This window comes from Falco naumanni, chromosome 2, assembly GCF_017639655.2.
Source record: "Falco naumanni isolate bFalNau1 chromosome 2, bFalNau1.pat, whole genome shotgun sequence".
Lineage (NCBI taxonomy): Eukaryota > Metazoa > Chordata > Aves > Falconiformes > Falconidae > Falco > Falco naumanni.
In genome coordinates this window covers 122,779,102-122,804,183 of record NC_054055.1, presented here as the reverse complement: position 1 = coordinate 122,804,183, position 25,082 = coordinate 122,779,102, and the positions used below count along the sequence as shown (strand labels likewise).

Below are 25,082 nucleotides of genomic sequence, written 5' to 3'. Positions count from 1 at the left end.
TCCAGGATTGGAATAGTATCCGAGTGATAATCCTGCAGGCTACAGATCTTTGCATCCTCAGTCTTGCTGAAATTCAATGTATTGTGCATGAGGCCACATGGATTCTCTTTTTTTGATGCTTCTTCCCCACAGTGGTTCTTCATATAGAACCATTTCCTAAATGATATGCTGATTTTCTTGGTTCTTTACTTGAAGTGCTGTGGGAGATACCCTTTTGATACGTCCTTGAGGAATATTATTAGTGGTGGAAGGGTAACTTGAAGAGCTTGGTATGCTTCTGTAAATGGTTCTGAGCAGATAACTCTTCTATCTTGATTTTGAAAAAGATGATGGTGTAAAAGCTTCTCAGAGTGATGCTGTCTGTCATATTAGACTAATACTGTTGATCTTAGTCTGGCATTTAAACAAAGTTTGTAAATAAATATTTTATAAAATTATTCCAGATTTGTAAAAGGGTATTTAGGGATGAAAAATAATTAACATTTTCTCCTCATAATTGGTGATCTATTTGTGGTTTTCTTTAGACTGGGCAATCCTGACAGCTCAGACATTGCCTAACTGTGAAGAGGAAATCTTTTCAGGTCTCTTAATTGATGTTTCTTGGAGTACAGGTAGTAATTGTTTCAGTGCCCAGTTGCAGCTTCAGATACTAAGGGAGGTAGGAACACTGAACTGTTTTAGCGGTTTTGTCACAGTTCTTTTATACATCCTATTTTTGCACTTCTAGTTTTATACTGAGGTGGAACTAAAGTAGCATATTAATTAGACTTGGCAAGACAAGTAACTTGTATAGCTGCTTGGATGTAGATGTTTTTTGTATAGAGAAACCCCACAGGAATGAGGAGGTGAAAGATCTTCAGTATCTTGAGTAGAAGGATTAATTAGGAGAGCAATGGAAACAGAAGGTGAATTGCAGTGTCACGGTTTTGCTTGGTTCCTTCTAGGAGCCAGGAGATTTTGGCTGTGGAAGGGTAGTTGGCTGCAGAGATCTACACGTGTATGGAGTATGTTGTGCATGTATGTTTGCCAGCAAATCCGCAAAGGTTTTCATAGTTGGCAACCTGTGCATCTTCAACAGGACTGTAGCCAGTTAAAGCTGTGTCTGGTCATTTTAACTTTGCTCCAGAATGTTTAAGATGTGGAGAAAAACATCTTGCCTTGCTCAGTGTGGTGGACAGAAGCCACTGGTGCTTAATTTTTCTTTTACAAATCTGTGAGTTTTGTGAAACCAGGAAGCCTTGAACCACTGTTACCTGTTAATTTATATTTTTATGCCATTGTATACAGGTGTCAAAATATGTATTATTATCACAAGGGTGGAAAGAGAGACACATTAAATTTAATCAGTTTGACCACCTACATATGAAGTCCAGTGCTGATGAGTTTTTATCTTTTTCTCAAGTATAATTGAAAACGTCAAATAAAGCATTTTCATTACTTTATCTCTTCATTTTTTGAAGAGCTGATTTCAGGGTCTGCAGTTCTGTAACACAAGACACCCTTTTCTTGCCTTGAAGGAGTTACAGCAAAGCTGATGGGCAGGTTTAAAGTTCACAGGTCGTTTTTACTGGAGCTTCACACACTGATGACTTCCTACACGATCTTGCTATATTTCTGTGATAAATTTTGGCACTTAAAAACCAGTGACTGAAGTGTGTAAATTTACTGTTATCTTCCTAATCATCCTATTTTTCAGTAGCACATATTGTTTGTTTCATTGATTGTATTTATAGAAGGTCACAAGTGTGAAATCACCCTTCCTTTTAAGGGAACCTCTACAAGGCAAAATCAGGAATGAATTATCTTTTAGAATAGGTTCTCTATTATATTTCATTACACTAGAATGAAGCCATGTTGTTCACAGGGGGAAAACTCCAGATAGTGCCCATCATAATTTTGCAATTAGAGTTGAAAATCAGTGTTAGAAATCAAGATGATGCTGTATGTCACCTACACTGACAGACAGAGATACTGCTGTAGGGATGTGGAGTGTTACTGTTTCATCAGTTGGATGGCAAACTTTAAAAGAGGGTTAGAAACTGGTATTTAAAGTCACTTCTTGGTGCAGCTATGGGGTGCAAATAATTCCAGCTGTTGAGTTTTTCTTTTTGAAAGCATCTAGATGCCCTGCTGTTTTTTCATCAGGTACCCAACCCATCAGCTTCCTTCCTGCTGGCTTCTGTTGATTCCATGGTAGCCAGTCATGATTTTTGCCACAGTCAGCTGCTGTATCACCCTCTGCCCCCTGCCCCTACCTTGCATCATCTCCATTGCACAGGCTCCTGGGACTGTTAGACTGCTGTTGATGCATACCTGTACCTTTACTCAAGAACAGGCAGAGAGGGAGGTAACCTGGGTATAAAACTGCTGTGCAGCTCAACACAGGTATGACAAGCACCAGCAGTGGCTAGGGCGAGAAGTCGCAGCTCTTTATAAAAGTCAAGATGGTACTGCTGAGTTTGGTGTTCATGTATGCCACCATGGATCTGCAGCGTAGGTGGTGTAGTCCCATTTATCAACAGGTAACAGAAGAGATAAGAAAATGACTGTGGTGTCATCTGGAGAATTTTTTTGCCTCTTTGTTGACACATGTAAGGCTTGTGAAATTTCGTTTGGTCCTGGTGTGGTGCTGGGTTTGAAGACCTTAGAAGAGATTGGAAGCCTATTCTTACCATGACTGCTGCTTATTCTCATGGAGCTTTGTGTGAACATCTGTGTGTTATTTTTAATTTCCTTCATCAGCTTTGTTTCTGCTGCATAGCACTTAAAGCACTGAAGCACAGCAGCGTTTATTTTTATGAAAGTGTTCGTGCAGATTGCTAAGTAAATGATATGTCTTCGGAAGTGGGCAAGCTGCATGTGCCAGACAAAAGACAAGGTACAACACAAGTTGTCACTGTGACTCAGCATGGGCAGCAGCTCAGGAGGGCTTCTGCAGTATGTGTCATTGAACACAGAGCCCTCTTAGAGAGTCCTCACGTAAATCACTTTTCACCATGGCTAGCCTGTCTTTGTAGGCTGCTTTTGCCTGCATACTATTTAAGCAAGTCATAGCTGCCCCCGGGGACTTCTCTCGTTTTCCTGATTTCAGCAAGAAAAAGGTCTGCAGCAGTCTCGTACAGCTGATCTTTCCTGGTTTTTTGAAGTAGTCAGGTTAGTACATGATAGCAGAGGAAGAAAAGCTTATCTGCTCTGAGGATTTAAGAATTCAAGTTGATTTGTTTTAAAAATTATACTGTATTTTGGAAGTTAAATTTAGGAAGGCTATGTTACTCTTTTGTGCAAAATTCAGTGGCTGGAAGCAAAGACTGCATTTCCAGAGATAGCGATTGAAAAGCTGTGTGTACAGATTAAAATAGTAAAGTACTAATTATCAATAGCCTAGCATGAAGCTAGCATTGTAGATGCGAACAGTAAAATTTTGTTGTAACGGCATCTAAATTTTGTACTTTTGCTATAAGAGCAAGAATGGGCTGCTGTGTCCTGCCCCCGGCCCTCGCTGCACTGAGCTGCCAACGTTGTGAAAGGCAAAATGCCTGTGGTGCTTTACCTTTTGTCCTATTCCTCAGTCCGAGGTTTCCTCACCCTTCTGAGGGTGACCAGAAGCAAGCAGATAATCCGGGCCCGAGATAAGAGTGGCCTTGTCCCGCCCGGGTGGCCCCGCCCCACCCCACCCAGGTGGCCCACCAAAAGCTAGAGGCAGACAAGGCTTGCCTTTGTGTGTGGCTGCACTAATTTAAAGTGCCTTCAAGTGTTTATTGAGCTATGGTCTCACCTGTGGAAGCGTGGGATTTTTTATGTGTGAAACATCTGTAATGGGATGAAATGTGCAAACCAGTGTGTTACTGAGGCAAATAAAGGACATAAAGATGAAGGTGGCCTGTGTACTTGTTGGCTTGTTAAGAAAATTAATTCTGACAGAGGAGCGGATTACTTCTGAAGAATGTAGTTGTGTGGATTTTGGTAGAAAAAGCAATGGGTCTGGAGGACACCAATAAGGACATTTGGAAATACCTGAACAAGCTGTTTAGAATTTGATGTCTCAGTGGTCTTCATTCCTGCTTCTTAATCATGGATTGTTATGTTGGTTGTGTAAACTTTCTTGCCCACACTGAGAAAAGCAAAAAGTGGATGCAGTGTCTCTTAGGGACACACTGATAAAAAGTGGGAAAGAGCATAGGAACTGAACAGAAGAGGAGGAATTACATCAGTGCATTGAATCAGAGGTAGTTGTGTATTTGCAGTGAAATTAAATGCCTTAAAACATCTTCTTGCTTACATAACTCTAATAATTTGATTCTACCTTTACTTAGATTTGATTCTACCTTTACTTAGATTTGATTCTACCTTTACTTAGTTAAGAAAGAGTTAATTACATCCTGTATATAGTCACAAACTTAAAGAAAATCCTAACTTACATATGTACAATCTTCTCAGGAAACCCACTGGTTAAATTGAGTCTGTTCAAAAGGCAGTGCCGTGTGTTAAAATTGAGATCAGCATTTTGATATGCATTGGTTATGCCTTACAGACTGTAATCTTAAACTGTCTGATGTCTTTATCATTCTCTCTTCTCCAAGTAAGGAATGGGAAAGCATCCTCTAGTCTTAAAGATTACTATTCAATGTGTTTTGGTAGTGAGAACAAGATTAGCAGTCACTAACAGCAGCCAATTTCAGGGGGAAAAGTTCTGATTAATTGACTCCAACAACTAGGAAGAATAATTAATCTTTTTGTGGGTATTATTAGAGTACTTAGCACCCACTTCTGCATGTGCAGTATGCTCTCATTTTATTAAATTTGACAGTTTCTTCTTACCCAGTGCACTTTGGTATGTTTGTACTGGTTCAAGTTCTGTATTTTGTTGATGTAAAGAACTTGTGTATGAGAAATGGTTTTAAATCATTTGCATGATCGCATCAGACATCAGTGTGCCATAGGCCGGGGGGTCACCTGCAATCTGTCAGGATAATTCATCCAGACTGCGCTCGACGGCGCCTGCAGAAGAGATGAATGGTTCTCCTGACAACAGCAGCCTGCTTGCCTCTGCCCCCTGCTTGAGGCACCCATGTTTCCAACACACATTTTGGTGAAGAGCTGAGCTTATTCATGTTTGGTATGAACGCGGTCCTCAGGACATGTGAAATTCAATGCACATCTGCAGACCTTCCAGCACATGTCAGGTATAAAGTTTGTGCAAGTGATGTGATGCTACTGTGAAGAGCTTTCTCTGTTCTGCAAGTGCATTAGGTCTGTTGTATGACAGAAGGCTGAAAGAAAGCAGGAGAGTCATTAGCTGTGTACTGACAACAGAAACTGTCAACCCATTCAGGAATAATTGATTTAGGCATTGATGTCTGTCTCTTCTCCACACTCATGCATACAGATTAATAGGAGCAAAAGATTCAGTGGCACTTAATGACTTGCAAATGAAGTAGCTAATGCTCCTATATAAGTGGCTGTAGCGCAAAAAATTGTACTTTCTCTTTTTATTGTAGAAATTGCTGAGTATTGCAGATTGCTCCCCTGATACAGGAGAAATATATATACACACACACACACACATATCTCTGGAGTTGATCGGTGGTATTTGTGCAACTTTGGCAGAAATGATGAAGCACCACTTACGTAGGGAGGCTCAAGAGCTACCCTTTTATAGTACCAATAAAATAACATGAGGTTTCGTTGTTCTGTAAATTTCACTGGAGATGTGATTTTTAGAAATTTCCAAATAGCTCCTGAATGCTGCTGCTGCTGCACTTGGCAGACTATCTGTTATTGCATGTTGGACATGCAATGATAATCTTTAAATTCTTCAGGCATGATGTATCTGGCACTTCTGCTATCTCTAACCTAAGTGAAACACACAACAAAATGAGTTCTCAAATGTCCAGCCAGAATTAACTACTTTTAAAAATTGGCTTCATAGTACAACAATGCTGCAGATGCAGTTCAGCACAACTTTTTTTTCCTTTCCATTTCTTTCTAGTATGATTTGACAACAGGTTCTTTAATGTGGATAGGTTAGAGGAGTATTTTTCCTCGCATGTTTTCAAGGACGCCTTCAGCAAAAGGGAGATTTGAAATTTGCATTTCCATTAAATTGTGTGAGACAGATTAGTAAGGTTTTCTATCTAGCCACTGGGAACATGACTGATTGTTCCAAGCTACAAGGGGAAATTTGACATTTCTTAGTGATGCATCTTTAAAAGAAAAGTCTCAGTGTCTTTTTAAAACTTATTTTATTTGCATTTTATCTCCTAAATGTGTGAGGTTGTTTCTGGAGTTCTTCCGCTTTTCTCATCAGAAGGATGTGCCCTGTTCATCATACAAATGTAGTGCTGGTATTGTTTTATGCTTGAGACAGCTGAACAGCAAACTAGTGAATAAGAGGTTTAAATGAATGTTAGGCATGATCTTTTCTGCTTTTAACTGGAGAAGTTTACAATTTAAGTACAATTTGGATCAAAGAAGAGACCCGAGCTCTCCTTTGTCTTTACCTTCCAGCGGCATAGGCTTAAGATGCAAAAGTGTGGGGAAGAATCAGAAATGCATAATCGTGTGTGTTATTGGTATTCCTGGCTGTAAGAACTAGCGTTTGTGTGGTTACTGCATTGCAATAACAGGCCCATTGAAATGAGAAATAATTAACTATCAAGTATTCTAGATAGCATAAACATTTCCTTAAAATGCACTCAGAACAATTTATCTGCCCTGTACAGGTGAAAGCTATTAGGATTTCATGTTCAAAAAGCCACTTTATTAGTGTATCTGCATAATGTTTTCAATCCGTACATGAGTAAATGGTTGCTTACTGCTGTCACAAGTTAGGAAATGCAGAGAACTGCTTAACTGGCTCGTTGCATTTATTTAAGACGTAACCTAAACCTGACTGCTGCATATGTTGAAAATTAATTTTATATGTCTGCAGTATAAAGAGTTTTGAAATACTAGCCATAAATATCACCATAAATACAGGCCTAGTATATATTTGTTGTTTCGATTGTTGTTAATAACTTCCATGTGTTTCGTAATGTATGTGAGTACTTGCTTGCAAAAAAAACCCAGTTTACTAGCAAAGAAATCAGTATTTTTCTTGACTGTTAATCATATTGTGACTAATAAGGAATCTGACATTTAAATGTTTACTAACTAGTAAACCAAGGCCCTACAGGTTTTTAATGATAAATCTTTTACTTACTCTTAGCTTTATAACACGTCTTTGGAAAGAAACCAGGATTAAAGTGATACTCAAGACATGTGGTTTAAGCTACTTGTTTGTAACATTGGGCAATTGTGCCTCACGTATTAGAACAGCAGTAATCTAAGAAAGTGATTTCTCAGCTGTCACCCAAATGGAAATAATACTTGTGATGGGATGGAACAAAGCATTTTAAAGTAAATTGCTAAAACTGGATGAAGAAAAAACATGTCTAAGCAACAGCTTTACAAATAGAAATTTTGATTTTACTGAAACAGTTATTCTAGTTCCCTTTCCAAAGAAGATGCCTCATTTTGCTTCAAAACTGCTAGCAAGAAAAAAAAAGCTGCAGTTTGCATCTGTTTGTGATTCTGTATATACAAGCAGCACTTAGCTTTTACAACATGCAGCTATTTGTCAGTGTGCTCAGATTATAAAGAGAATAGGTTAGTTAAAATTCTTAAATATGTATACAGTTTTTGTTCTTAAAGCTAAGCTTACCTTTCATGTTTAGCAGAGGAACTACATATGCCAGTATATGGTAGGAAACACTTTGACTGACTTCTAGCTGTCAAAACAAACATCTGTTGATACAAATTATGTTGAGCATTGTGAACTTCTGGAGTGTGGGATTTTGACATAATGTTAAGTCGGTTATAATCACTTGGGAAGTACTATACACAGGCATGAATTCTGAAGGGTGGAATGGACCTACAGTTAATACATGTATTTTGAGTGGTGTAAAAGACATTTTTTAGCATCATATCTAACCTGATTTTTGACTTTGCTATTTTTGCTTATGTTACTTTGTTGAAGATCCTGAAAGGTCCTCATTGCTTTTAGGATAGTGTGTACAGGTCTTTTTCAAAAGATCTCCAGACTTTCATGATGCTGTTCCTGGCATACTCTTTTCATGAGACTAAATTACATAAATAGGCTTTTTAGCCTCTGGTGCTACAAAAATAAACCTGAAATGTTACAAGGCTTATTTTCTGGGGCTTAGGTTACTGGAGGTATTAATTCTGCTGGGTGTGCCTTTATGCTCAGGAATACTTTGTTTCATCTTGATTTATAAAGAGCCAGTGATGGCCAATGTTGTGTAAAGAACATTCTGATTTCCAAAACAGCCCAGATACTTTAAGCTTCTTTTACTACATACTGGGGGGAATTAATGTCTAGCTGAGTAATGGGTTTGCTCTTTATAGTTTGATTTTGAGAATACACAATTTGTGCTGGTTTTTTCCCACTTGTTAAATAAGTTGTCTTTAGTATTGTTACTGCTGTTTAAAATTAATACTCAAATGTTATGTAGAAGGCTCATTATAATTTGTAATCAATATGTTGTACAAATCCAGAAAAAACTAGCATGGCCTCTAAAGAACTGTAAAAAATTAACTACAGTGTTAAAATTGTGCTATATTAGAAAACAGCACACCAACAGTTTGATGATAGTCAGGCCTGGCAGTTATTTTCAGTAGAGTATTTGCTTTCCATTGTCTTTGTTCTTTTTCATTATGCTGTGGGTACAGCAAGAAGTAAAACAACTGATGTGCTTTTGTTTTATCAGTGGGTTTCTCCTTCCTTTTCAGAACGTGTTTTTTTCTGTACATAGGTTTTGAGGGAACGTGAGATAGCAGGGACACTTTCTGTACTAACTGTGCAATTTCTTAAGTAATTATGGAGGAATTTTTGTATGGTTGAGGAAGCTGTAGCAGCTCTCTGATCACCTGTGATGAGAAGCTAAACATTAGGCAACATTGGTTGAATGTTATTTTCTCACAATAGCTGTTTCATCTGCATGTGACTTACCCTGGAGTTTTCTTGCAATATGATTAGTATGGTTAAGAAACCAGCAAGTCTTACACCACTGCTAAAAAACAGGATGATGAAATTGCCAGTGAAGCTGCGAAGATGAACTCGTGTTGCTGATTTGTTTTTATTCTTTTGCAGGTGATGGATGTGGGCACACAGTTCTGGGCCCTGAAAGTGGAACTCTTGCTTCGATAAACTACCCACAGACCTCTCCCAACAGCACAGTTTGTGAATGGGAAATTCGTGTAAAGCCTGGGCAGCGAGTTCAGCTCAAATTTGGTGATTTTGATATTGATGACTCGGATTCTTGTCATTCCAGTTACTTGAGAGTTCACAATGGGATTGGCCCCACAAGGGCAGAGATAGGTAGGCGCTTTTACTGTTGGTATTTGAAAGCTATTGGCTTGTAAAGAACTTGGATATACTGTTGTTACTTTTGTTACTTTTTAAATTTCTCCTTGTTTACGTGCTCTGAGCATAGAGTAACTACTAGGTGTTAAGGGTTTTTTTTTGTAGCCCTGGAAAACTGTAACCGTTCAGTTCGATATTGGGCAGGGTATGACCTTGTCTGAATACATCATGCACTGCTTTGTACAGTGTGGGTTGTGAGTCTTAGGAGAAGTGATGAAAAGAAGGAAATTTTCATTATTTACAGGAATCTCAAATAAGGTAAGGAAAGGGATTTTAATAATTTTGTAATCAGAGTTGTGTTTTTCCTGAACTTTGTATCAAGGAAACACAGCAAAACTGTGAGGAGTGCTCTCTGTACCTCACCACATGAGAAAAACAGCCATCAGGGACCAGTTTTAATAAATTTACTACTGGTAGTACTGCTAGAAAGCACAGCTAAGGAAAGATTCTCTTATATGCTATACGCGTCTTCAGTGCAGAGAGGGAGTACAGGTGCAACTGTAACTATATAAAAATAAAGAGGTAAAGAAAACAGTAATCTGTTTTCTTTTTCTCTGGTGACATGCCCATTTCAAGTATGCTTACCATTATTGCTCAGCAGATGAACTCTTTGTTTAGAACGCCAGAGTATTCTTAATGTAATTCTTAAATAATTGCATTTGGTTTACTGTTATTAAAGCGTATGTGGACATATCTTCTTGACACAATTCCTATATCCTAAAAATGTGCTGAAAAAAAGATGAGTAATAATGATAGCAGAACATCCTACCTTTAGTTCGTGCATACAACAACTAGATGCTGAAAGCAACACAAATCCTAAAATAATCTTTGATTCTTCAGATTTTCAAAGGAAATTTAACTGTAAGGTTTGTTTTTTCTCAGACATCTTCAGTAGTCTGTGAAGTTCTTGTAAGCAGCAGAGAGGGAGATGCAAAACTATGAGGATCATATATATCTTAACTGAAATGTTTTTCTTTTTATATGGAATCGCTCTGATTTGAGCTTATAATCCTGGCAGTATTAAAGGATGTCAGGCTTGAAAAATTGTGTAGTTCAAGTGTCCCCCATCTTCTGATAATGTCCATAGTTTAATTTTTCTCCTCTTTAGAGGACAAAGTGAATCTCATGACTGTAAGGCAGGGTTTTTTCAAATAGCAGTGTGACATTATCATCTACATCAAGGTATATGTAGGCTTTTAAGACCCCTGTGGTTATTTTCCATAAAACTCAAAACAAATTGTCATTCTTCTTTTAGCAAAATTAGTTGTTACTGTGCAGATTAATTTTATTTTCTTTCCTAAAGCTTTAATCTGCAGAGAGACAGAAAGAGAGATTTACTTCACCAGGATTGTTTTTGTGCAACTCAAATGCTAATCCCGCTACGCTGAGTCTTTTTATAAAGAGGCTAGTGGAATGTTAGCTTTTTTAACCCTCTTTTCCAACTGTTTCCTAGGTAAGCGTGTGTGAAAATCAGTATGTGCTTGGAGTAGTTGAGCCACACTTGGCCTAAAATAGGAAACACTGCAGTCCTTAAATGGCAAGGAACATTGAGTTCTGATAAGTCTATTACTCACTTTTACAAGTGACTTAATGGTTTCAAGTAAATTTTCTACTTCATTTATTTCTCTTGACTTTCAGCTGTTCCCAGCTTGTGTAGTAGCACGGTATGTTGATCAAATATGTGTGTTGTTCTGCTTTTAAATAAATCACAGAACAAACAGTGATATTAACATTGACAGATACAGATGATGCAGATTCTTGAATGTTCATATTTGAAGCAACAAACACTGGAGAGATTAAATAGTGACCTGAATTTGTTTGGAAGAAATCTGGATTTATCCGAAGTTTTTCCATTCAAGACTGCTAGCATGATCTAATGTTAAAATACTTGTATTATGTAAAATCTGAAATTCAGTGATACCTACTTTAACCCAAAATTACTTACAAAATTGGCTGATTAGATTAAAAAATTGTTAGTGGGTTAGTTCACCGACAGAGGTTTCTAATGAAGCTTTTAAGGGCTAGTTCTAATTCCAAGCCTTTTCGATATTTACCAATAAAACAAAAGAAGATTCAAATCCTTGGTTTGAAGTTTGTCTTTAGTTTAAGTAAGATCTAGAGGTAGTTTTTATTAGCTTTCATCACAGTCCAATCACTGTGTGTCTACAGTCAGATTTTACTTATTTAATACATGCAGTGTAATGCTAGACCTACAGGAGCAGAGTATGTAAGCTGCTGTGGGAATTCCCTCTCCTGATGCAGTGTTGTTGTACAAAAGTACTTGGGGCCATTAAATGCCTAAATACAGACAAAATAGAGAAATTACATCTTCTGCACGTACCATTGACTGAGGTGTCATGACAGTAATGTTTTGTCCATTTCTAGTGCTTGCTTTTTAAAAAGATTACTAAAAATCTGGTGAGAGGCCAGCGAAGAATTAGAAAAATGATTCATAGTCTCAAAAGTATGTCTTGCCATGCATCATAAAGTGCATCAGTCTACAGTTTGTCAAAGGCTGTATCTCCATGGTACTAGCAGCACTGGATAGTTTAGGCAAGCTAGATTTAAATGTCTTGCCCTGTATATTTGCCAAAGAAGAGGAGATATGGTTTCCTGAGGACATTCTGATCTACCCTGAGAGGAGTCTCATTCTGGTCAATTGTGTAACAAAACAAAACTTAAAAAACAAAGGAGAATAAAAGTGGTAGTTGAAAAAATTACGCAGTTCATCATAATGAATGCACTTAATCATTGAAACATGACTTGGAGCAGAACATAGGGTCAATATGGAGATTTGGTAAAAGAGAACTTATTTCTTTGTATCTGTTGCTGATAACCAGTTTAAGTGGTGAGTTGAGGTAAGGTTATATTTGTATAATATTATAAATTTCATTAAAGTATTGTAAAATCTATTTTCTCTTTTTTCATTAGAATATACTCTTGCTTTGTTCAAAAATATATGAATAAGCAACATTTACAAAGCCTTGAATAATGATAGGAATTTGTATTTCTAATTTTTAAATTTATTTGATCAGTATTTGAGAGCGCAGTTCACTTTTTAAAGGAATTTGACATGCACGTTATGTTTGTGTTGCATTGTATTTGTTAAGAACTATTCCTGCAGGACAGTGTTATTCCACTCCCTCTAGTTCAGTTTTGTAATTTGCCTTTAGTTGAGAAGGGAGCCTGGCTTCTTTTTTTTGCTGTTTTATGATATAACATACTTATGCTCATGAAAGCAAATAAATTAATGTTAGACTGAAACATACGCAGTGTCATTTGTTGCTGGTGATTATCCACTTCGATTATCCAGTGCAGAATCTTAAATAGTGTTATAGATGGTTTACAATATTGAGTGATCAAGGGAGCCTATAGAACAGGTTTGGGTTTTCTTTTTTTTCTTAACAGGTTAATAAAATGGTCAGTGTTTTATTAAAGTTTCTAATTAGTAGAAGTGCAGAATTCCCTATTGACTTGGGTGCATTTAACAGGCATTCATCCAGGTAAAGACTTTTGGCAGTAATTGTGGGACTTCATAGTGCAAATACTGTCAGCATCTGCAGACTCCAGCATCTCAGTTCTGTATATTTGTATATATATGTATATACATATGTATATATATGTATAATTTTTGATGGCAAGAGAAGTATCCAGATGCAGAACCTCTCAGGTTTTATAGGTGCAGCAAACCAGAAAGTGAACCAGCTGGCAGTTTATATTGATGGTACTTGCATATACTTAATGCTGAAGTGCCGTGAGTCATGCCTGCTGCTGTCCTAAATGAAGAAAAGCAGTTGACAGAAACCATGAAATAGTAAACAATGAAGAAGTGCCCCAACAGGTGGGGGAGGAGAAGAGCTTTTTTCTGGTTTGCTTCTATAGGTGATTCTTATTGCCCTAACTTGATCCCATTCCCTAACAGATTTCTCACAGTCTTTGACGAACTGGCTGTGAGAGTTATGCATGCCTAGAGGTGAATGGGATAAGGTCACATTTATTTGCAAGTGTTAAGGGTATGAGAGATTCTTACCTGCTGACAGTGACAAATGTGGTACCCATATTCTTCCATTTGCCTTAAATGGACACTGATGACATCATTTGATGTCACGCACATGGATTTGTTTTTGAATATACACCAGAAGTAATGTGAGCTTACACTGCAATTGAGATAAGATGCCTATTATGTATGTTGGTTTTGGTCTGTCTCCCTCTTCTCTCCATAGGAAAATACTGTGGGTTTGGCTTTCAAATGGATGGTTTAATTACTTCAAAAAGTAATGAAGTCACAGTACAGTTCATGAGTGGAACACACACTTCTGGACGTGGATTTCTTGCAGCTTATTCAACCACTGACAAATCAGGTATTTATTTGGTAATTTTTCTGTGCTGGTAAAATCAGAGCTGTCTCATAAAAACATGTAACTCATTTATTTATTCCCCTGTCCTCGCAAATTAGCTTCTAAAAATGAAGACTCTGAATGCAGTCTTCCCGATACTTCTGCATAGGCAGTGAGACCGGCAGTTACTGTAAGTTGCTGTAGTTTTAAAGAAATGGTATCGAAGCTTACCTTGGATAGCAGAAGAAGAGTCATAGTTATCTTTATGAATGAAAGAACTGCTTCAGATAAAGGACGAAATACATTTTTTCAGGTACTAGTCAAGCTGGCAGATAACTAACAAGTTTTCTTGCTGAGATTTATATGTTGTATACAGACCAACCTCACAGAAAATTTTATTTCAATAACAGTATTGAAAAATCCCTCAGCTCTTTAATTATATCATCTGCTGACTACTTTTTAGTCTTTTTGCCAGTTCTTGTTTGTTATGTGGTTTTGGTTATTCTGGCCTCTGAAAGAGGTTGCTGTATTTGTTTTGCATCTCCTTCCACTCATTGTAAAGGTGTGTGACATACGTGGTCCAGAAGGAAATGAAGGATTGCCAGCAACAGCTTCACAAGGCAAAAGGCTTGAGAAGACCCCTTCTGGAAGTAATGCTAAAAAGAGCAGATAAAGAGTTTTCATTTTTAATTTTTATTTTGTGGTTTTCCTGATGCTTTTCTCTGTATGTGTGTTTCAGACTGTGTGTGCTGAAACACAGCAGAGAGAAATGTGAAATGTGAGGATGTGAGGTCATGGATGCCAGTAACATGGCTCTTAATAGCTTGTTCCCTGCGCTGCCTGGTTTCAGTGCTGTAGGACTGTTAAATGCTGAAAACACAGGCCTGTTTAGTCAACTTACTTAATTTTATGGAAAGATCGTATGTTTGTGTGTCTGAATTATCTTAGGATCTCTGCACTATAGCTATAAATCAAAATTAAGCTGCACAGAAAATGTTTTTTTTGTAGTGTTTCTCTTCTGGTCTATGTCACATTCTCAGTGATTTCCCAGTTACTCAGCCAAATTATCAAGGTTCTACTGTAATACCGAATCTGTTGCAAGAAAATTTAGTAGGAATGTAGTTTTTTTCATTCTGAATCTTTTGTTTAAGCCACAGAGGCTCAAATGTATATATTTGTGCACTTGAGGAAGCATATTCAAACTTATTGTCTTTATCATCCTCTTGACCTAACATTTTTTCTTTCCAGACCTAATTACCTGTTTAGACAATGCAAGTCAATTTTCCGAACCAGAATTCAAGTAAGAATGACTTTTACCTGTTTCCCCCCCAGTCTCTTTAGTGATGCCGTTTTAATGTTTCTGCTTCCCTCTGTTACTTATACCTGATGCAGCTTGAAAATTGGCTGTCCAGAGAACCTAAGAAACAAACTAATTTTAGGGTTAGAGCCAAATAACTTTGACATTTGCGGTCCTCCTTCCTCCCTCTCTCTCTTTCCCATTTTTGTTACATACATGCAGCATACAGTAGAGCCTCGTTAATTTGCACTAACACAAAAGCGCCAATATTCACATAGAAAGAATATTGCTTTTAGAAACCTATATTACAGCAGGTATACACCTTAAATACTGAAATTCCTATTACAGTTAACTAAGGAGCACTAAACTGTGAAATGTGTTAAAAATTACAAACCAATTTCACAGTTTGGCGTGAATTAATGAGATTCTGTGGAGACATAAAATGCTGTACCTTCTGGTGGGGGAAACAGGCCATTTCCATGTTTTATCCTTCTCCGTTTCCATCTAAAGCAGGGACAGTGTTTAAAGCTGCAGACTGTTGTGAAGTACATAAATACACTTTCTGGAGAACTTCAGCCCCGGCATTATTAAATGTTTCAAAGTGCAACCTTTGCCTTTCTCTTTCATTTCCCCAAGTTCAAAATAGGCTTCTTATTGTAGGTTCTGGCCTTATTCAACATGTGCTGAAGTCTGTGAATCCCACTATTTTCATGGTACCTGCAACATTGCTTCAACTGCTCTTGAACTGCAGTGAAGATGTTAATAGTTTACTCCAGCTCATTGTTAAATCTTGAAGGTCTGATAGTTTTTGTATGTGCAATTTGAAATGGCACTAGAACACGAACATGGGCTTGCATCAGAGGTGCAGACATCTTGCCTCTCGCTTTTCAGGAGCTAGTAGTATTAACTGAATTTTGCCAGTTTTTTGCTATCAAAGCATTGCCAGGAGCTGTTATGAAAGAGCATTACTTTTCATATGTGTTACTTAAAGATGCAGAATAAATAGATATGCAAGTCTCTTATTTATAAGATATAATTAATTAATATTGGTACTTACATGACTTTCAGTTTAAAGAAGCCATGCAGTATTTATGTTATAAAATGCTGGCTTTATTAATTTATTGTATTGAGACTGGAACTTTCAACTTTTCTCAACTTTTTCAAGTCTGTTCTGTACTTCTATTCCTGAGTACTTTTTTGTCTGATTTGATACGTCTTCCATTAGGATGTATCCTTAAATAGTGATATACGAATGATAACAGCGCATTGTAGATCAAAAACATAGTGACTATTCTATAATGTTGTAAGAGTTCTAGTTGCATGCATATATTTACTTGATATTCTCTTCTCTTCCAGTAAGTACTGTCCAGCTGGATGCGTGATTCCTTTTGCTGATATTTCAGGCACTATTCCCCATGGATACAGAGACGTAAGTAAAAATACTGTGGGCTCACATGAATTTTGATAAAACACACAGTGTGTAATTGCAAGTCAATTGTAGTTGTTCACATTAGTTCTGCTGCTTGGGTTCTGGAATTTGTATGTCCTAAAGTGAATAGTATGGTACTCACTTTTTTGCACAGCTGCTGAATGTCTGGTGCCTCAGATGTTGCCATCTCCAAGGAGTTAAGTAGTGAAGTAAAGATTCGAGTGTTTTTGTAAGGCCTGCTGAGAAGGGTGACTTGATCAAAATATTGTTTTCTATTTCCTGTTTTGTTTTTGTTGCCTTTCTCAGGTTGGGAAATTCAGATTCGTAAAGAGAAAACCAGTTTTTTAATGATGTGGTTTAATCTCATGGTTACCTTAATTTTTTATTACAACATGATAGATGAAATAATATTTATACTCGGCAGCTATAAAACTATTTGCAAAACAGAGTTCATACTGTAATAGTTCTATAAAATGAAAATCTTTAATAATGTACTATTTACTTAGAACACTACAAAAACCTGCACAATTTTTCTGATGGAAGCTTTTGCAACTGGATTAGCATACCTGCTGTAGGACTGGATAGTGTTTGTTTTGTTTATTTTAAAGTTATTATTATTTTTCCAGCAATGTAGTAAAAAATTACAGTAAAACTCTATTTATGAGAGGGCTGGAGCACCTCTCCTGTGAGACTGGCTGAGAGAGTTGGGGTGGTTCAGCCTGGAGAAGACAAGGCTCCAGGGAGACCTTACCAGCCTGCCAGTACCTGAAGGGGCCAACAGGAAGGATGGAGAGGGGCTTTGTACAGGGGCATGTAGTGATGGGGCCAGGGGTGGTGGCTTTAAACTGAAAGAGCAGAGATTTAGGTCAGGTGTGAGGAGGAAATGGTTCAGTGTGGGGGCGGTGAGGTGCTGGCAGCAGAGGCTGCCCAGAGCAGCTGTGGGTGCCCCGTCCCTGGCAGGGCTCAAGGCCAGGCTGGACGGGGCTGGGAGCAGCCGGGGCTGGGGGAAGGGGTCCCTATCCCTGGCAGGGGGCTGGAGCTCGGTGATGTTTAAGGTCCCTTCCAACCCAAACTATTCTCTGATTGTGTGATCTTAAAATACTCTTTTAATAAGCCATTAGGTCTAGCACAGAGGAAAGACAATTTTAAAATGTTAGTAAGCAAAGATTTTAATATTAAATACAAACCTAAAGTGTGCCTCTCTGATGATCTTTTCTCAAATATCTGTAAATCGTAGGCTACCTGCTTAAATAATTACCCATTGTATAAATGTCACCACAGCATAACTGTGTTATATGATCTGGTCCACAGTGAGTTCTTATTGAAACGGCTGCAAGATAGTTTTTGTAGCTAGTAACAAGATGAAGTTGTTTTTCTATCAAACATATTTGCAGCATCTGTAGGAGTCCTGTTTGTTGGGAATTTTTTTGCCAAAATCTGGAAAAACTGTTTTTTATAGAGGAAAAAGGAAACGTTAGGAAATAATGTCCTGTGGCTTTCTTTTTGTGTACTTCATTGCTCCGAATAAAAAAGCAGATAATTTCCCAGAAGTCAAGCTGTGTGGAAAGAAATCAAATTGTCCAGCACTGCAGACCAAATTACAGGTAGAGATTTCTCCTGCATCTCTTTCAAATGATCAGCAGCTGCTTGCTGCTTTAAAAAATACCCTAAGTCTTGATTCTTTTCTATGTGACCAAGTCCTTGCCGCTGACTTGGACCTCTCATTGCTGACATCTGGTGAGCAGGGAGGGGAGAGAATCCCATGCTCTTACTTTCAGGGGAAAGTAGGAAAGGAAGGGGGAGCTGTGTGCATGAGCAAGACACAATTACATTTATTTAGAAAGCTTTTGGGATGTTTGAAAGCTGGGGAGTAGGGTTAAAGTTTTTATGTGTGAATATACTGTGGAGAGTTATTTTTGGAGAAGTCTGGTCAGCAGGTATTTTTGCCAGTGAGCTTGAGATACAGGGGCATCCTGGCATGCTGCACCATGTAATTCTTTCTAAAGAAGCCACAACGGAGAATGTTGTTCTGTTTTTGAAACAATGTGAGAAAGAAAATAAGAATCATCTATGAAGCCTTCCTTCTCTGGAAAGGACCTGCTGACTCCTTCGGAAAGAATTGTGGTGAGGCTCTGTAGCACCCAGTGGGCTGGCTGGCAGAGCAGTGCAGCAAGTGTGTTTAGTAGTGACAGCTAGCAGTGGACTTTGTTTGGGGGAGCAAGTGTTAACAGTAAATAAAAATCTGCAGGCATCATCTGTTGTTTATTGACTTGAGCAAGTCTGCATTGGGATACCACACTAGTAATAAGAAGCTAAATATGGTTTCTGGGAAGTATGTTGGGAGATAACCCAGGTGGTCCTTCACAGACAGCTTGGGCCCACTCGACTTCTAAAATTCAGGTTGATCCCTGTCTCACCGGTTATGAGCAAGGGGCTGCAGCATGCAACGTGCCTGTGCATATCGCAGTGCTGCACGTTGCAGGAACGCCTGTGAATAGCTCTCTGTGCCCGTTGCACTGTCTGCAGCCAGTGATCTCCCAGAAGCCATGGTACAAAGCCGCTGCTGCTAAACTTCTTTTGGAACTGGACTGTTTCTGTGCTCCTGAGCACTAGGGTGTTTCTTGGTTAAGCCCAGAAGGGTTTGGTTCCCAGCTGGAGAAGATCTCCTGGGCTAGCTTTTGTCCAGGAGATAGAGGTGTCCTGCTTTGCTCCCTCTGTGGTGCACCCGAAGGTCTCGGCGTGGTGAGTCAGCCCTGCTCTCTGTGGCGCAGCTGGCCTGCAAGCCAGCGAGATGGCAGCGCCACTGTGACACTTGTTAGTGGATCTGGGCTAACGCTCGTTCAGGGAGAGGAGGAAAGAACAGGATGTCCTGCAAAAACTTTTTGCATAACTGATCTCCATTGATTCTGTATAACCTAGGTAATCGGCTTCTTTAGTATTAATTGTATTCATGTATTACTGTGGGTTTCTATGGATCAGAGTGCTGGGTGGCTAAACCATATTTAACCATGAATTAAAATAAAATATATAACCCATCAGCTAAAAGCTATGAAATCTGCAGTGCATCACTCCTTAATTGTGAGAAAATGGAAAAAAACCAACTTTCAGTGTGCTTTCTATTAAAAGGTTTCCTATGTATTAATGTATTGAACTCTGTTGTCTAACGTGATAGATTTATTGTAGACTGAAAGTCTGGCTGGCTGGCTTTTTCAAACTGATTCACCTTTGTAATTTATTTGATCTTATTTAATTACAAGAGTTACATTCCAAATATATCTGGATGAGGACACAGTGAAATGTAGGACCTTCTGTTTGTATAAATTCTATAATAAATCAAAGATGAATGGTTTCTAAATAATGGAGATAACAGTTAAATAAGAACAGTATCTTCATGTAAGAATAACAAAGACTAACTGGACTATGTAGCATTTACAATATATAGTATAGTATTTAATTTTTTTACAATGTAGCGTTAAATTTTTCTTCCCCCCCTCTTCAAGTCATCATCACTTTGTATGGCTGGTGTTCATGCAGGCGTCGTGTCAGATACGCTGGGTGGCCAAATCAATGTTGTAATCAGCAAGGGCATTCCATACTATGAAGGCTCCCTGGCTAACAATGTCACCTCAAAAGTGTAAGTATACTTCCCATGTTCTCTTTTTCTTTAGCACCCTAGATCTTGGTAGTGTCCCGTTGCAGGATGAATTTCAGCTAGTGGAGCTGTTCTGTGGATAGGTTCTCTTCTGTAAGATTCTCAAAATGCTCTTTTGCCGTGGTGTGATTGTTTTACCAGATATTTTTAACCTCTAGACTATAAAGATTAATTTTCCAAATTCTGCGAGGAGGTTTTATCTTGCAAAATGTGTGGCATGACCATAAATTCATAGTGGTTTGTGGAAAAGTAATAATTTAATGGCAACTTTTTAGTTGCAGGGAAAAGACTCTCATTTTATTTCAGAAGTCCCAGGAATGAGAGCAGTCAGAGGAGACTGTGTCTTGTTATTATGATTAGCTTAATTTGAAAGGGAAGCATTTTAATGAAGTCTTCCCATTTTCTGGATGGATGTTTGTTTGAAAGCCTGTAACTTGGTATATCTGGACTAGATGTCAGTTGAAAAAGTGTCGGTGCTGAAGACGCTGCAGCTTGATGGCAGGGAGTGTTACATTAATAGGGAAGTGCTTGTTCAGGCATTTATGTGCATAGGTTTCAGTAGCAAGCAGACAAGAAAAAGAAATTGAAGACAGACTCTTTCAGTTTTCTTCACTGACTACCACAAAAAACTTAATCTTTTGTTCTGTGCAGGGGACCATTATCTACAAGTCTCTTCACATTTAAGACAAGCGGTAAGCATTATTACATGTATTATGTCTTGATACTTTCTTACAAATCTTGTGCGTAGAAATGCATGTGCGGGTTTTTTATTTCTCTCTTTTTTTTCCTAGTTAGTGAGACTTTTTTTACTGCATTCCTCAGTAATGTATATTTGAATTGGTTTACTGTCTCATTTTGATGATTGTTATCACTATTTATAGATAGTGTTGTATAAAGGAAGCCTTGCTTATCTGCAGAAAGAGATTGTTTCAGGTTATGTTCCTCTGTTATAGTCTGGTTTAAAGTGACTTGACTCCCATACTTCAAACACACTGCTAAAGCAGAGCTGGGCACCTGAGAGTTGCTCTTTATTTGTGACAACTGTGCATTCTAGGCTTTTTCCAGGTTTACTCGGTACACTTCCCTTGTTGCTCCCTAAGAGAGCTAGCAGAAATCCCCAAATGATGCCTCAACTTTCTCTACCTCCTTTTACTTTTTTTTCTGCCATATTCTTGCACAATGCTATGTGATAAATTCCTTCTCTCTCTTGCTCTGGAAGGGCATCTCTTGGGCCTGGCTCTGTGTGTAAGTTGTGTTCCTGCTTGACTGCCATGACACGTTTTGTAAACGTGTACCTGGTTGCTGGTTGGTAGAGCAAGTGTTGCCCCTTTGTCAACCTTTCTGCATTGCACAGTTTTACTTTCTATCAATTACCTATTTTTCAAATAAATAAGCTGTAGTTCTCTAAAGGGGAGTCACTTTTCTTTAAGTCACTTTGAATGCCATCCTTTGAATGGATGTTGGAAGTATTGTGAAGACAGTGGCCTTTGTTTAGGCTCTTTTTAACTGTTTTAATTAACGTAAAAAAACCCCCAACCAACAACAAAAGCATTGCATCTGTTTTCTGTAAGGATAAAGGTTTTTTTTTAAACAAAAGGGGAAATCATACACATACTTCTCAAAAGTAAACAAGCACTTTTCCTAATATATAAATAAAACTGATGCTGGATGGGAATATAAAGTCAGGAATCCAGTGGGCAGGGGTGTTTGGAGATGGCAATGTATACAAACAAGTGAAAATTAGAAAATATAATCCACATAATACTCAAATAATTTTTCCTCCAGACCTCTACAAGAGCTGGAAGAAGGAATTGCATGTCTGGTGACCTTATGCATGGAGAATATTAAACACAGTGATCGAGGCAGCATTTGTTGTGGTTTTTTTGTCTTTCAAAATGTGATCTGACAGTGTATATGAAAGTAATTAAATAGCCTGGAAATATGAAGAGATAGGAGAAAATGCTGATCTAGGCTGGATCTGGATCCAGATCTAGATATGGATTTCAGTGACACGTTTGAGAAATTGAATAAGCTAGAGCCAAGATGCAAGTCTAGATTAAAATGTGTGTAGTTGGGTGGCCTAGGGGTTAGCTGAAGGACAAAGAGGACCTCCATAGTATGCTCAGATGAGGTTTATCACACTGTGGTGAAGTTACTAGTGTAGCTCTGCCATAACAGTTGGTTTCATGACTTGTTACAAAACGGAAGAGCATGTTACTAATGCTACAGGTGCGTTTAGTGCAGAGGAAGGTGGAACTATTTGTACAGGAAGACCTGGCTGACTTTGAGACTTGAGTAACAGAAATTAATTGAAGGATCACAGAGCATGTATGAGGGGGTATGCAGAGACTGAGGCATTTCTGCTGCACACCGGTAGCTTGTTAGATGGCAAGGACAGATGAGGGAAGGGATTCGGTTAGTGAAGTGCTAATGTGATCCTGTGCTGCAGCTGGTGAAGTACGGCCAGTCGGGTCAGTGAACTGTTAATGCCGTTGCACAGAGCATTGGCAAAGCCTTGTCTGGCATCCAGTGGGATGTGGGCTCTGCCACCTGCGCCTCCCCTGTTGAGGGGTCAGTGTGGAGCGGGGCTGCAGAGGTGCCTGCAGGGATGGGGGAGCTCACAGCAAAAGGGAAGCCAGGCTGCCTTCTTCAGGCTGGCTGGCTGAAGGCAGAGGTTGCTCTCAGCTGATGGATCTGGGGAATACTTGTTGGCACTGCAGAACCAGATTTCAGCAAAGAGCAAATGGGTATCAACTAGCCACAAGGAAATTTAGCCAGGAATTCAGGGGATGTGTTTTGGCCATCAGCAGAATGTGACACGGCAAGAACTTTGAGTAAGAATGATGACAAAAAACATGACTTAATTTCTAGGATGTGTTTGAGCTCAAGGGCTTCCTATGTGCTTTGGTGTATTGTCCAAATTAACATTGTGATCCTGGGGTGGGTTTAAAACCCAGGAAGTGATATAGACATAAAAAAAGGAACATATGATCAAGTACTCTTAAACCATGACAGCTCCTCCAAAGCTTCTCATCTAGTGCTCGCACTGGGTGGTAATTTGAGAGAATATCCACCTTACTCTTGAACAGGCATAAATCCTGAGATAATCATGACCACAAGTTTGGTTCCAGTGTCACTGTTGTTCTGGCATCACTGTTAGAAAGCAGAAGATGGTGTGATTTGTTGGTAGTGTTTTTATGGAATAAATTTAGATGGCAGTTTAATATTTGCATGTAAAGTCTTAAAATCCAAGCAGGTAAAATAATTGTGTAACTTGAATTTTCATTTTGATTCCTCACCTTTTGTGTTGCTCAGGTTGCTATGGGACACTAGGGATGGAATCCGGGGTAATCCCTGATTCCCAGATCACGGCATCATCTATTCTGGAGAGGTCTGACCCAACAGGACAAGTGGACATGTGGAAACCTGAAAATGCCAGACTAAAAAGGGTTGGTCCTCCTTGGGCTGCTTTCATCAGCAATGAACATCAGTGGTTGCAGATTGACTTGAATAAAGAAAAGAGAATAACAGGTAGGTGAATCTGATGTGGCTTTTAAGCGGCATTCAAAAAGTTTGGTTACTGGCTCCCTTTTTTCCAGTGCTTGGTCTTAGACAAAGTCCAAGTGACGCTTAATTACCATTACAGCAAATGTGGTCCCAGGTCCTAGCTAATATGCTGGGGAGCCTGGAGTTGAACAGGTGGAGTTGCATAGTAGAGAACGCCTCTTCCGTCAGTATTTGTTGAAATGTTTCCTGTGGTTTTATTGGATCCTTGATGCTTCTCGTTTCATGCTGATTGTCTCCTTGGAGATACAAATCCATATCCAGTCAGCTCAGTCCACTGGTACCTCTGATGCAAGTGTACTGGCTTATGTGTCTAGGTTTTCCTTGCTGCCCGTCATGGCCACAATGAATCCAACAGCGGAGATAGGAGCAGTTGCAGTGCAATGTGGGATAAGGAGCAGACAAAGGAAACCAGCTGGCAACCTCCCCTTCGCCTCGTTGCCTGAAGTGGGGCTTGGGCCAAGTGTTGGGGATGGGGGGCCCCTCCGCAGTCTGTTGTGCTTTCCCTCAGCAAATGGACCAGACAGTGCAGACTGATGCAGCCAGGGCCCAGGTCAGGCTCTGCTCCTTCCCAGAGGTGGACCATCCATCATGATTTTGGTAGCTGTGTTTATTTGGAGAGACAGCTGGTTGGAGGTGCTGTTTCCCAATCCGCTCTGGATGGTTTGCTTCGCATTTTGGGAGTTGGGCGAGCGAGTGAGCTCACAGTTACCTGTTCCTGTTGGTCACAGTGTGGCCCATGGTGAAGCACTGAGGCATTTGCGTTCTGGGTTTAACCTCAGGGGTAGCCTTAACTAGTGGCAGTGCAGCTGTTGTATCTTCTGTGCTGATGTTATTCTGTTTTCTATGTTGATTTAATTGTTCAGAGGTGTTAATGGGTGTGTTTGCAATCTGACTTAAAAAATAAAGTATGCTTCGTAGAGTCCTGGGCTTTAAGACTATAGTGAAATGTCCTCCTTCAGTCAGTTTAGATTTGTCTCTTTCTCACATGCGTGGTCGGTCTCTGTAAGATCAGCTGCACACCCTGCCATCAGCAGCGTGGCTTCCTGTCATTAAGCAACTCAGGTTTGCCAGCAGCCTTTTGTTATTACCTCCCTGGGGACTGTTTGGATTTTACATTACTCTAATTTCTGTGCTAATAAGCTTTTACAAAACAGAATTCCCGTGTGAGTGGTTCTGCAGCGCTGGTGTCAGCTGTAGGAAGTTCAGTGGTCCCTTTAGGCTGGCAGTACAAAAGCAGGGAAGAGTGGTGCTGTCCCAGCAGCTGAGGCAGGAGTGGGCCGTGGTCAAACGAACAGGCTGTTTCCATCAAGAAGTAGGGGAAAAGTGCTTAGCGAGGTTGTATCGTGAGGATTCAAATATAAAAGTAAAATTATTAC

General features: G+C 39.1%; 1 protein-coding gene across 1 annotated transcript in view; it reads left to right on the top strand.

The window, feature by feature from the left end:
• The window catches only part of DCBLD2 (discoidin, CUB and LCCL domain containing 2), a 46,285-nt gene that overhangs the window by 8,657 nt on the left and 12,546 nt on the right, over positions 1–25,082 (top strand). Inside the window, exons 2-8 of the mRNA XM_040583205.1 lie at positions 9,152–9,379; positions 13,648–13,785; positions 15,010–15,061; positions 16,415–16,487; positions 19,988–20,121; positions 20,791–20,831; positions 23,455–23,670. Coding sequence (XP_040439139.1) covers positions 9,152–9,379; positions 13,648–13,785; positions 15,010–15,061; positions 16,415–16,487; positions 19,988–20,121; positions 20,791–20,831; positions 23,455–23,670 — 882 coding nt within the window. The remainder of the gene's footprint in view (positions 1–9,151; positions 9,380–13,647; positions 13,786–15,009; positions 15,062–16,414; positions 16,488–19,987; positions 20,122–20,790; positions 20,832–23,454; positions 23,671–25,082) is intronic.